This window comes from Perca fluviatilis, chromosome 10 (genome assembly GCF_010015445.1).
Source record: "Perca fluviatilis chromosome 10, GENO_Pfluv_1.0, whole genome shotgun sequence".
Lineage (NCBI taxonomy): Eukaryota > Metazoa > Chordata > Actinopteri > Perciformes > Percidae > Perca > Perca fluviatilis.
The window spans coordinates 24,983,230-24,995,401 of NC_053121.1; the positions used below are offsets into that span (position 1 = coordinate 24,983,230).

Below are 12,172 nucleotides of genomic sequence, written 5' to 3' on the forward strand. Positions count from 1 at the left end.
TGTCTTCCATACTTGGATCATGTGAAACTGTTGGTTGAAGACTGTGCGATGTGGTTGAAAGCTCTGAAAGCAAGCTACTAAGTGGGTCTTGAGTTAAGACTAGTTAGTCAAAATATTTACTATTAATCATCCAGGAATCATATAAATAACAGATTTATAATAATCATCAATTCAATTAGTTGATTACTTTCATTGATTTGCTTTAGATAAAACATTTAAAACTGCACAACAAAAATGAGAGTAATAATACTATATCAACAACATCTCAGTGAATTATGTTTTATTCCAGTTTTATTTACACCAACTGTTAACAACCTCCGCTTAATGTGTAACATAAATCATTGAAAAATACACAAGTAAACAAAGCAAACTACTGAAAGTTACAATTAAATTCAAGTTACATGAAGAATATATTGAAAATATTTTACATTCATATTTGTATGAGACTGCACAACATGAAAACATTTAAAACAGGATCATAATGAAGAGAAAGAACACCTTTAAATGCTTCAGTGGTACCTTACATGATATCCTCAGGAGGAATCAACAATATGACGGGCATTTAAACAGCGTACTCAGCAGACTGAAAGAAACTGGGCTGCTTGCTCAATAGCACACGCAAACTGTGGGAAACGGAGACCATCATGTTCATACAGTAGTTGAACATTACATTGTCCCTATCACCAATCCGCTCTCTTATAAGAGTCCCTGAGAACCAGGAATAAAATAAGTGTTTTTCCATCACTTCTCAAGATCCTTCGTCCACCGTCAGATCCTGCAGCTGCTCCTGCAGAGCGTCCAGCTCCTCTGTTTGCTTCTCTTCTTCATCCTGGAGTTTCTCGTCCGTCTTTGGCTCCTCACGTCCGCTCTCCAGGTTCTCTGAGCTCTCAAAACAACCAGAGTCCCTTGGCTCCTTGACCTCCTCTTCTGGCTCTGACTCATCTTCAGCTAAATGGGGCAAAGAGAATCACATTTTAATACTGAAATACAATCCATCCAAGCGTTGTGTGAGCTGTGAACAAATACAAAAGCACCAATCCCCTTAATATGGTCTTACTCTGTTTTGTATTTCCTTTTTGTATTATGTGTTTAAGTAATTTCTTGTATAAGGGACACTGGGAATAGTAATTTTTGTGTTGCATAAATGAATGTAGATTTCCATCTATGTGGGATTTTCACAATAAATAGAGTGTATTCATTAGAACTAGTTTTCTGTTGAATAGGGGTTAACTCTACTCTTAGATCTTAGTTTTGTGTTCCTAGTTCTGGCCTAGTTCATGTGGTAGTGGCTACAAAACCAGCTTAACAGGTTGGATTGCTTTTGACTGCTTCAGTGTTTTTTGACTTCACTGTAAAACTAAGTCCACAAAAAAAGTTGACTTTTAAAATTCTGCAATGCTGTGATACAGAGTCCATCTTTCGAAAATATGATGCAGTTTCTCATTATGAATCAGCTTCAACTCAAAATTATAGCTGCTCTGCAGCAATAATAATAATAATAATAATAATACATTTTATTTATAGGCCCCTTTCAAAGCACTCAAGGTCACCTTACAAGAAAAAACAATGTACTAAGTTGAAAACAATATAACAATCGTTCATAAAAGGTACAAGGCATATTTACAAAGCAATCAGACCATTAATGTAAACATCAATTGCTGATCAAAGAGAATAAGCCAGTTTAAAAAGGTGTGTTTTTAGATGAGTTTTGAAACTGGAAAGACAGTTAGTGTTGCAGATATTCGTTGGAAGGTAGTTCCAGATGCAGGGGGCTGAGCGACTGAATGCTCTAAGCCCAAAGGTGGTCAAACAGGCGGAGGGTTGAGTATAGAAGTGGAAGAGCTGAGAGTACGGGTGGGTGTGTTGATGTGATATGATTAATAGATGGTGTTCTGGTGATGATGCAAGCAGCAGAGTTCTGAACCAGTTGAAGTTGAAGTTTGCGTATGGACCATAGAGAAGGGAATTACAGTAATCAATACGTGATGTAACCAGGTTATGAACAAGAATGGCTGAGCTATCAGATGTGAGAGATGGGCGGAGGTGGTTAATGTTGCGTAAATGGAAATATGCAGACCGAGTGACATTGTTTATGTGTGCTTGGAATGATAGTGTGCTGTCGAGGATGACACCCAGACTCTTGACCTGTGGAGAAGGGGAAACCAAGGCGTTGTCAGTGGTGAGAGAGAAACTGTCAGTTGTGAATTTAGTGCCAATGGGGAGAAAATTACCAGAAAACCAGGATTTGATTTCTGCTAAGCAGTCAGAAAGGGAGATGGGTAGGGGGAGGATGTAGGTTTGGTGGAGGTAGAGCTGGGTGTCATCCGCGTAGCAATGGAAATTCATTTTTAATTTGCGGAAGATATGGCCAAGAGGAAGCAGGTAGATGATAAACAGAAGGGGCCCCAGGACAAAGTGACAGGAGATGGATGTGATTTGAAAGTTTTTAGTTGAATGAGTGCGCCCAGAGAGGTAAGATTTGAACCATTCCAGGGGTGTATCAGTGATACCCAGTGTTGTGTGTAATGCATTACAAAGTAACACGTTACAGTAACGGTAGCGCTACTACTGAAAATTTGGTAACGTAGTTCCTTTTTCAATTCAGCGCAATGTTACTTTTCCCAGGGAATGACAGAATAAGTGTCAAAGCAAAATAGTAAATCAAGCCCAAGAATGATATGACATATACACACGCTGTCTGTGCAGCCAGATGGCATAGATGAGAACACAATAAAAAAAAAATATTTAAATTCATTTTTTGAGATAAAATTCAGAAATTTTGCACACTAAATCTACAGTGATCTTTGAATGTTGTGAATGTTTACCATGGACATCAAAGATTTCTTGCAAGAAATTGCAGAATTTGTTTACACTACTGTATGCTGTAAAATGTTTTATTACACTGTGGGCTCAATTTTTGATAAATCAAAGATCTGAATAATACATTTACAGTCAAGAGATGAAGTTCCCCAAATTTGGTGTCAGTTGAAACAAAAATGTGGAGTTGATAGGTTTAAGAAGTTTTACAGTTTTTGCAAAAAGTAGAGTGGTGGACTTCAAAAGAAGAAGAAGAAGAAGAAAAATACCTGCAAAAACAATTTACTGCAGCATCATTTTGAAAGATTATTGCAGCTTTACAGTGTGTGCACCTACAGTCTCTCAGCAGTTCAGACGCATTCAGGATTTTGGAGCGCTTGTCTGGGTCTGTGATGTTTAGCTCGTTGAGGTGAGACTCCTTCAGTCCTGCAAAGTCCTCCAGGCTCTGAAAACCGTGCATGGACAGCAAAGAACTCAGCTCCTGAAACACAAGAACATTAACCAAACATTTAAATGGATATCCATGATTATGATGTAGTCCTGCAGCAGTGTAACACACATTGTTATCAGAAGGAATCTTACAGTAAGACCAATGCTGTCCAGAACCTCCTCCAGGGTTTTGGGTTTGGATTTGGATTGGCGGTTCTTGCTGTTGCAGTGTCTCCTTCTGGCTGGGGGGCTCTCATCGGGCAGCAGGTTGACGTAGATGAACTTAAAGGAGCCCATTTTGTTATTGAGCTTTCCTGTCCAGGTCCCCACAGGAGGCTTCTCAATTATGTAGATGATGTCTCCTTTCTGTAAGAGAGATGATGCATGAACGCCAGGCTTAGTCATGATGATGTTATCAAAGAAAAGATAAAGAACACGTATGAAAGAATGAATCGTTTGGTAGTTTATTAAATCACTATAAATATAACTCTTTCTATGTCCACACTCTTCTGAGTTGACTTCTTGATGAACCAACATCTCTCCAATTACTCAAAATAATTATCACTTGCGCAAAAACATAGCAAAGAAAAAGTAAAACTGAATAAACACGGGACATTTCTCTACCTTTTAACATACCTTTCTCTCTGTGTACTCTTGTATAATTTGCAATGCAGTAACACAATTACTACTGTAATTCTTATTTTGTCAAACAGACAGTGAGTAACTGGTTGTGTAGTTCAAACTCTGCTTCGAAGAATAATAATCAAAACGACCCCTCATGTTTCACTCGGTTAACAAGCTCCCTGGAGGATGACTTGTCGAGAGGGCAGAAGAGGCCGAGGGCCAAATCAGAGACAGCGAGGAAGACTTCCCCCCAGAGACTCACTTGGAGTTTGAGCGACTCCACGTCATAGGGGCTGGGAGTGAAGTCAGTGTGGACCAGAGCTCGGCCACAGAAAGGTCCGTTGTAAGAGACGCCGTTCTCCTCCAGCCTCATGCTGTCCCTCTGGCAGTATCCACTGTCCAGGCTCTGTCTGTCGCTACCTGAGGTGAACAGATAAGAAGCAGAGTCACATTCATCCTGAGTCTTCAGATACTTGTGTTTTTTTTTTTTTTTGCCTTTATGTCCACAGGTTTTCAACACACTGCAATTATAGAGTGTGAGTGTTTGAGAAGGATGTTGATGGGACATTCTGAGCCTTACTTATGTCAGAAATTTAATTGCACTGTTAATATTAATGGATTTTTGTCACTCCTATTTTTTCTTTGTCTCAATACTATTTGAGGATAATCAAGCTGTAATTGGTTTTGGAACTACTGTTCCCATAATATTTTTGGGGAAGGAAACAAGAAGTAGCTCTGGGCCACAACTTAAGCCCTGTTTTTTTAAGGCTATATATTATTTGTTTACATTTTGGCAAATTGGTGCTAGTAGAAGTATGCTGAATTAGCCATTAGAAGTTAATGTTATTATTATTATCACTGGATAACATTGACACTAAATAAAACTTAAATGTTGAAATTTTCAGGCCAGTTCTAGTGTTATAAGAAGCACCTTTTTCCCTATGATTACTAAGCAGATTTATGGACGTTTATTTAATAATGGACTTCAGAGATAATGATATCATCGGGAAGTCTTAGTCACACTGAATCTAAATATATGTGCATCATGTGAGTGTGTTTGATTTGAATTTAGTTATGACTTCCCCTTTAACTCTCCCTCGCAGTTTGAAAACCTCTGGTTTCCAGGGATACAGATGTACACTTACTGCCTGAGAGCTGGCGGCTGATGAGGCTGGGCGGCGTGTCCTCTGACCCTGTGGAGCACACAGACGTCCTCTGTCCTGCACACAGATCTGGACGCCAATCAGAAGAGACCGGAGACAGCTCCTCACCACTCTCAGCCTGGAGACATCACAGGACAACAGTGAAGGTCAATTCACCTTCAGTCCACTCAATTATGAATTAATAAGTCACATAGTGATAAAGCTCATTTTTAGCCCTGAAACTGAAAAAATTTAGTAAAAGGTTATCAGACAAGTCAAAAATATAACCAGCGTAAAAAAATAGGGAAATTAATGAGTTCAAAAATACCATAAGCTAGTGAAAGATATATAGAAGAGTAAAAATAAATTACCTTTTAATTTATTTTATAAATGAATTGGTCAAAAAACAAAACATTATAAAGCTTACATTTTGTTTTACATTTCATTTGAATTATTTGACTAACAATATTATTTATTGATGTATTTAGCTATACTTTTGACTTGTCAGATAATGTTTTCAGAAAAGTAAGTTTTTGTTAAATTCTACAGAACTCTGAGTTTTAAATACACAACAGGAGGCCACATTTATAACATTATAAAGCTTCATACATAAACTCTGGTTTGTTCTCCTGAATTGTGTTCTCTTGAACACACAACAACCAGATACTGACACATCATTTGCAGTTTTGTGAGTTTAGTGCTGAACTGAACGTGACGTGTACCAAACTACGGTCAGACCTTGAGCCAGTGTTCAGGTTCTTTACTAAAGTGAATGTAGCAATGCTACTTTGTAAAAAAACAAAAAACAACTCTATTACATGAAAGAAAAAGTGCAGAAGTTTTATCAGAAAATGTACTTTAAGTATCTAAAGTTAAAGTACTCAATATGAAAGAATGCCCTGTGAGCTATACTACTATATATTATTAGATATTGCTGATGCATTAATGTGTGCCTAACATTTGACTGTTTTAGGTCATGTGTTTTGTGTGAAAAGTAAAGCTGTCAGATAAACGTAGGGGAGACAAATTAGTACAATAATCCCCTCTGAATTATGGTGGAGTAGAATTGGCATGAAATGGAAATACTCAAGGACAAATTGTAGACACTTGTATTTACTTAAGTACAGCACTTGAGTAAATGTACTTGTACAATGTCCACCACTGAAAATCAAACATTCTGCTTTTCTTTTGAAAACCACAGTACATACATGTGTCCACTAGATGGAGACACGTTCAATCTCTTTGTAACAACAACAGCTCTATGTAAAGATGTCAAGGTGTGTTTTTGAATCAATCCTTTATAGTTCCATTATTATTAGTATAGATGCTGTTAAAGTTTGAAAACATATTTGTTGCTGTTTAAATACTTTGATCATGTAACTGTAACTTCAGTGTAACTGTAAATAGGGTTTTACCCCCTCTTCAGCCAGAGCCTTCTGCACCATCTTGGATGTTTTGCGGGTCATGGTACGTGAGATGACATTGCGCCATTTCTTTCCCAGTTTGCTGCCACTTTTCACTTCTTCCTCTGCTGTTACACCCTCTGCCACCTGAGATGAGAGTTTAAAAAAATAAAAAAATAAAAATCATCAACTTATTTCAACTATTTGTCGACAGGTGTAGGAGATGAGACGATATGAGGTTCAAGTTTATTTAAATAAGGTAAAGTTTGAGGGAATTAAAAAAAATTTATAAACTAGGCCATTTACATGAATTCACTCTCACACTGGTTCACAGTGGCATCGCTTTCATGTATTTACTTCTCACAAACTAGAAAACCTACAGATTTTGTGGTAATGGGGTTTGCATATACACATACTGCTTATACCCACAAAGTCACACACATACACACACACGCACGCACGCACACATGCACACGCACTATTGTGGCCAGGTGCTTGAAGTTGAGCTTGAGAGCGTTGTCAAACATAACTCTGTCTGCAGCCACACACCGGGGGCTCAGTAATGAAAGCTAATGATGTTTTCAGTATTTGTTATGGAGGCAGTTAGTTGCCACTAATGTACTGTGCCACACTTTGCGTTTTGTGAGGACACGGAGGTCGAGTCCCTCTCTAATTTGCAAAGGAAATTAAAGCAGACATGCTGTTAGATTTAGAGAAAACAGAGCATTACTTCAGAATGACAGTTGTATTAGACTTTTTAAACATCCTTCTGTGGCTTCTACAAACTGGCAGCTAGTGGTTTATTTCATGATAGGGAATATGCATAATAGTAACAGAGAGCTGTTTTCTTGTGAGATTTTGACTCTGCACTCAAATTCTCATGTCAAACTTAACATTTTCAAGGTTTTCGTGCGCTTTGTAGGCTCTGATCATGACTTTCTCTCTCAAAACTAAATTGTTTAAACTCTCGATTAAGCACTAAAGTGAAGAGAGTTAACTGTTAAACTGAACATCCACACTGACAAACACACAGCCGCCACAGAGATAAAGAGGGATGTAACCGTTAAATATAGAAATAAAAATGATAATGATTGTAATGTTGAATAAAAATGCCTAAATCATCTGGGGGACGACCTCCTGGTTAAATGCATGCTGCTTCTGCAACTGTCTGTCTGACACAGAGGCTCTCTGCTTGAGAGGCTAGCGGACATCCTGTCTGCATGCTGCTGTCATCTGGGCTCTGTGCAATGCTTCTTGTTCTTACTTCCTCTCTTCTTCTGCTCTGCGTCCTCTAACTTCCACTCAGGGTACACAGAATGCAACTGGGAAGTTAAGTAAACTTCTGTGAATTTTAAGGTGTTAAAACATTTGCCCACATGTGCAGCAGTGTGTTGTATCAGGAAGCACATACTGTGCACTTCTGTAACTGATATCAATTTGTCCTTTGGTCTCTTCTGGATACTGTACATCATTTAGGTTCTGGATAAAATGGTCACATAAGGATGAATGAGGAACAATGTGAGAAATGAGCAGCCATTTAGGAACTTAACACAGAGTTCAGAAGATATCTACTTCTACTTTTCAAAACAGCCAAGTGTTATTTCTCTCATAATGTGTTTGTGTGTTTTATGTGTATGTTTGAGATAACTTACATTCTCCTCCAAGTTAAACTCCTTCTCTGACACAACAGGAGAAGTGGGTTTGTGCTTCATAAAATCCTTGAAGCTGCTGGACCTCTGTAGAGTCAGCTGGAACACACAAAGAATTGCATTTATTTTAGATCATAATGAGAAAAGCCCAGAGCAAAGGGCCAGCATGCAATCTTTCTCCACAAAGCAAACTGTGTAAACAAAAAGGCATTTCCAAAAAAAAGTGTCAGTCTGTTGTTTGGTGATTTTTACTGTAATGCAACACTGATAACTCTCATCTCACAGTTGTGCACACAACATGTTATCTCCTTAAACAGAATGAATCTGCAGAGGGGTTTTCTCAGAAAGAAAAACTGTCCATGTCGCTCCTAACAGTTATCAAAGATAAAGTCATGAATCTGGGTCATGTTGCAGACTGAACTGTAGCCGCTTCTGAAACATTTGATGAATGTAGTTGAGCAGTTTAGCAGGAAACACAAAAATAATGTGTGGTGAATCACAAGTCCCTGTAATAATTAGTTTGTATTCAAAAGACTTACCAAAAGACACGAAACAGGAACAGAACAATTATAAAGTAAGGTGTAAAATTCTCTTTTCTGAATTCAAAGTCCTATTATTTTTTTCTTTTTCTTCGATTAATCGTTTGGTCATTAAAATAGCAAATACTGCCCCTCACACTTTCCTGATACCTAAGATGAAATCTTAAATTTTCTCATTTTCTCCAAATAATTCAAATTATAACTTTACAAAACTTCATCTTCATAATTGAGGTCAACTAATCAGTTAATGAAATTATCCTTTCAGCTCAAGTCAGCATGTCACTTGCATATGCTTAAGACTTATTTCGAACCAAAAAGACCAAAGGTTTTACTCTTTTGCATTATGTTCACATCTAAGTTTCCTCCAACTCTAGTGGAAACTCTTTGTCTAATTTTCCATGTAACCACACATCGCTGTGCATGATCTCGAATCTTTGTCAAAACCACAGGAAACGGGCAAAGCTTCATGTGCTGGCAGCCAATCATAGCAGGCATCTAGTCAGTGCTAGCGGCTGATGGTCTCTGTCTGCGTCTAACCTGAAGACCTTAACCACCAGTGCAGTCAAGAGAACAAATTACCTTAAGATGCCATTACGAGTTTTGCTGGTAAATGTGTTTTTCCTGCCACAGATCTCCCCAAAAAGCCACAAAGCTTTCAGATAAATCAATCTTCTATTACCGCTGTATTCGCTCCCCAGCCTCTTATCACTGGTGACAATTGTGTTAGGAGATAATTGCAGAGAACAAAGACATGAGTTGTGTAATGACAAGGCGTGAATTGGACCACAGGAGGGGAGATGATGATGGAAAAAAGGGCACTGGTGTCGAGCGTAGGAGGCTCGCTCTCATGGTGGCTGCTGGAGACAAAGGCACCAGAAGCCACAAAGCCTGTTATGACTCAAACTACATCTGCAGCAATGATTCACCAGAATAGAGGAACTTTACTTTTATAAAAGAGTATGTTGAAGCCAGAGAGCAGTTACACTAAAAAAATACAAGATAGTACTGAGCTTTAAGTTGTGTGTGTTTGTGGGTTCGTTCAGCGTCACCACAAAGGTTTGCACTAACTTTAGCAGACATCCTGTGTTGAGACGATGGCGCACACAAAGTCAGCTGTACGAGATGTTGTAATGCAAACATTGTGTTTAAAAAGATGTGATAAAGACCTCTTTTACGATTTATAAAAGCTCAATTTTAGCACCTTAACTTTAAACCTTCCAAAACAAAATAATAATAACCAAAAACTCACCTTCTTCTTCTGCACCTGCTCCTTCTCCGAGGCATTGGAAGGCCTTCGCCTCAACATTTTCTTCTTCAGTGGTCCTTCAGAGATCTCCGTGGACAAAAAGCTGTGGGAGCGATACACCGGTCTTAATCAGTGAGGGTTTCTGTCACCGTGCTGCTGTCACTGCCAAAGTTGTGAGATAAAAAAAGGTAGAGCTGCACTCTGCTGCAGCCGAACAAAGTGCAGAAGCTGAGAGGAAGTCACATGGTCACACAGAAACTGTAGAGGCAAACCCTGTTTTTGGTCCTCTGGGTTACACACAGGCTCGTGGGTTTGTTGCGTATATTCTCAGCCATGCGTGCTACAAACTCTCTATGGCAAACTGAACCGACACACATGAAACAGTTCATAAAAATGTCACAGATATGCTGATAAAGTATTTTTTCTGTGACGTAGTATAGGTAATTTTTTTTATGTTGTGATCAAATAATCGACATTGGGTTACTCATATTTATGCTAATATATTCAGTCAGATAAAAAGCAGTAAGGAGCAGATATTTTAAAAGCATGTCATCTCTTGCTGCAGTGTCACTGTATTACAACATTTCCACTCCCACAGACATCAGTTTCAACAACTTCAGCGAAATGTTGAAGTAAATATAAAGTAAGGAAATGTCTCTATCATGCAACACAGCAGCTCTTGAGTTGCCAACCAGCACTGTGGCAATGTTTTTATTTCATTTTTCAGCTTGTTGTTTAGCCATCGCTCTCGAATGAGCACATATTTGTAATTGCACCTGAAGTCTGGAAGTGAAAGAAATCTAAAGATGACATATTTAGAAACTCAGTAACAGCTTTGCAGCTGCGGTAGAGGCACCAGCCGTAGCTACAGGAGGTCATAACAACAACACTAGCTGGTGATCAGACAGTCCAGCTCATCCAATGGGATATTTATACAAAATGTTGTGTATGAGACAAATGAGTTGCAAAAGGCCAGGCACATGTAGACACTGTAAAAACATCCAAAACAGAGAAGACAAAAACAACTTGAGTGAGTCACAGAAATGTGAGTGCGTTTGGATGTACATTTAGCCTGCAGGACAAGGCAAACATCAGTAGTAGACAAAGAGAGGGAAGTAAAATGTAAGTCAAGTTTAGCTTGTTATTTCGGTGGGGTAGCAAACCACATGATAAGAGCATGCCCTAGTTTCCTATCACTCGACACAAGGTTGGCAACAAACTGATCTGTCTGCAGATCTTAAAGGGATGATAACAATAAGCAGTAGATTTTGATTCCACCTGAGGTTACCTGAAACCTTAGAGGTAGTGGTGGAAGAAGTATTTAGACATAAATAGTATTATCAGAAGTATCAAAAGGTAAAAGTAATCATCATACAGAATGACCCCATTTCATGTTGGATATACATTATTATATTATTATAACATGCATTAATGTGTAAGCAGCATTTTGGTGTTGTAGTTTGTTAATGTGGACCTAATTTATAGTACTTATACAATGTAATTGAATCTACAATTTATCATATTTTATAAATTGATGATATGATGGACAGTTTACTATTTACTGTCCTACGTTAAAGGAACTTTGTTTCCACAGCCTGAATACAAAAAAGAACAATTTAGTGCGCCCCATGTGAAAAGGCTCAGTCTTTGTCGCAGCGGCTGGAGGTTCAACTCCCACATGTGGCCCTTTGCTGTATATCATATCTCTCTCTCCCCTTTCACATCTTCAGCTGTTCTGCAAATGCCCAAAAAACAAAACAAAAAAATGCATCTTTCAGTCACACAATAACATGTCAGCGGTAGAATTACTGTTTTTGTCAATGGGGTCCGGTCTAAATTTCTTCATCGGAAGAACGGTATTGAATACAGTTACCAGTTTCATTTTGGCCCCTATATGCATCCGCCAGGGTGTGAATTATTTCTTCATTACTGAGGATTGATGATACAAGTTTTCATGCTGAGTCGTTGAGTCGTTGAGTGTCACACTTTGCAGCAATATCCGTACGGCTTAATCACATCGAAAAAACAAGATGGCGCTAGTGCCTTGATGACATCACATTCCACTCAGTATTCTAAGTTTTGTAAATATTGTCAAACTTCTAGTGAACATGACTACATCTGGAGAGGTTAACGTCCTGTCAGCGAGTGTTCCTCCAACACTTGTCGTCCTCTTCCAGGATATCACCTGCTGCCACACAAATGTTGTGGAGGATGCAGCAGGTACCAATCACCTTGGGGCGATCAGAGGCTAGATCTCCAGAAAGTACCAAGCTGCAGAAGGAAGAATCCTGATGTGGCACCCGTCATGGCACTGGCAATGCCT

The 12,172-nt window shown here is 38.7% G+C and overlaps 1 protein-coding gene across 1 annotated transcript; it reads right to left on the minus strand.

Moving 5' to 3' along the window:
• Window positions 1-263: 263 nt before the first annotated feature.
• sash3 (SAM and SH3 domain containing 3) lies at window positions 264-10,075 on the minus strand. Its single transcript, XM_039814432.1, has 8 exons — window positions 9,853-10,075; window positions 8,068-8,163; window positions 6,428-6,562; window positions 5,016-5,151; window positions 4,133-4,290; window positions 3,400-3,612; window positions 3,154-3,298; window positions 264-948 (listed from the first exon to the last, which is right to left on the minus strand). Exons 1-8 carry the CDS (start codon window positions 9,907-9,909, stop codon window positions 749-751), a joined length of 1,140 nt encoding a protein of 379 aa, XP_039670366.1. The 5' UTR covers window positions 9,910-10,075; the 3' UTR covers window positions 264-748.
• Window positions 10,076-12,172: the final 2,097 nt, after the last annotated feature.

What these genes read in the sequence shown, in the direction of transcription:
- sash3 (XM_039814432.1), bottom strand. Translation starts at nt 9,909, where the DNA reads ATGTTGAGGCGAAGGCCTTCCAATGCCTCGGAGAAGGAGCAGGTGCAG. An exon ending in CAGCCGCCAGCTCTCAGGCA is followed by an intron (nt 4,291 to 5,015) that starts GTAAGTGTACAT and finishes TGTTCACCTCAG; the next exon opens with GTAGCGACAGACAGAGCCTG. An exon ending in TGGACAGCATTGGTCTTACT is followed by an intron (nt 3,299 to 3,399) that starts GTAAGATTCCTT and finishes CTTGTGTTTCAG; the next exon opens with GAGCTGAGTTCTTTGCTGTC.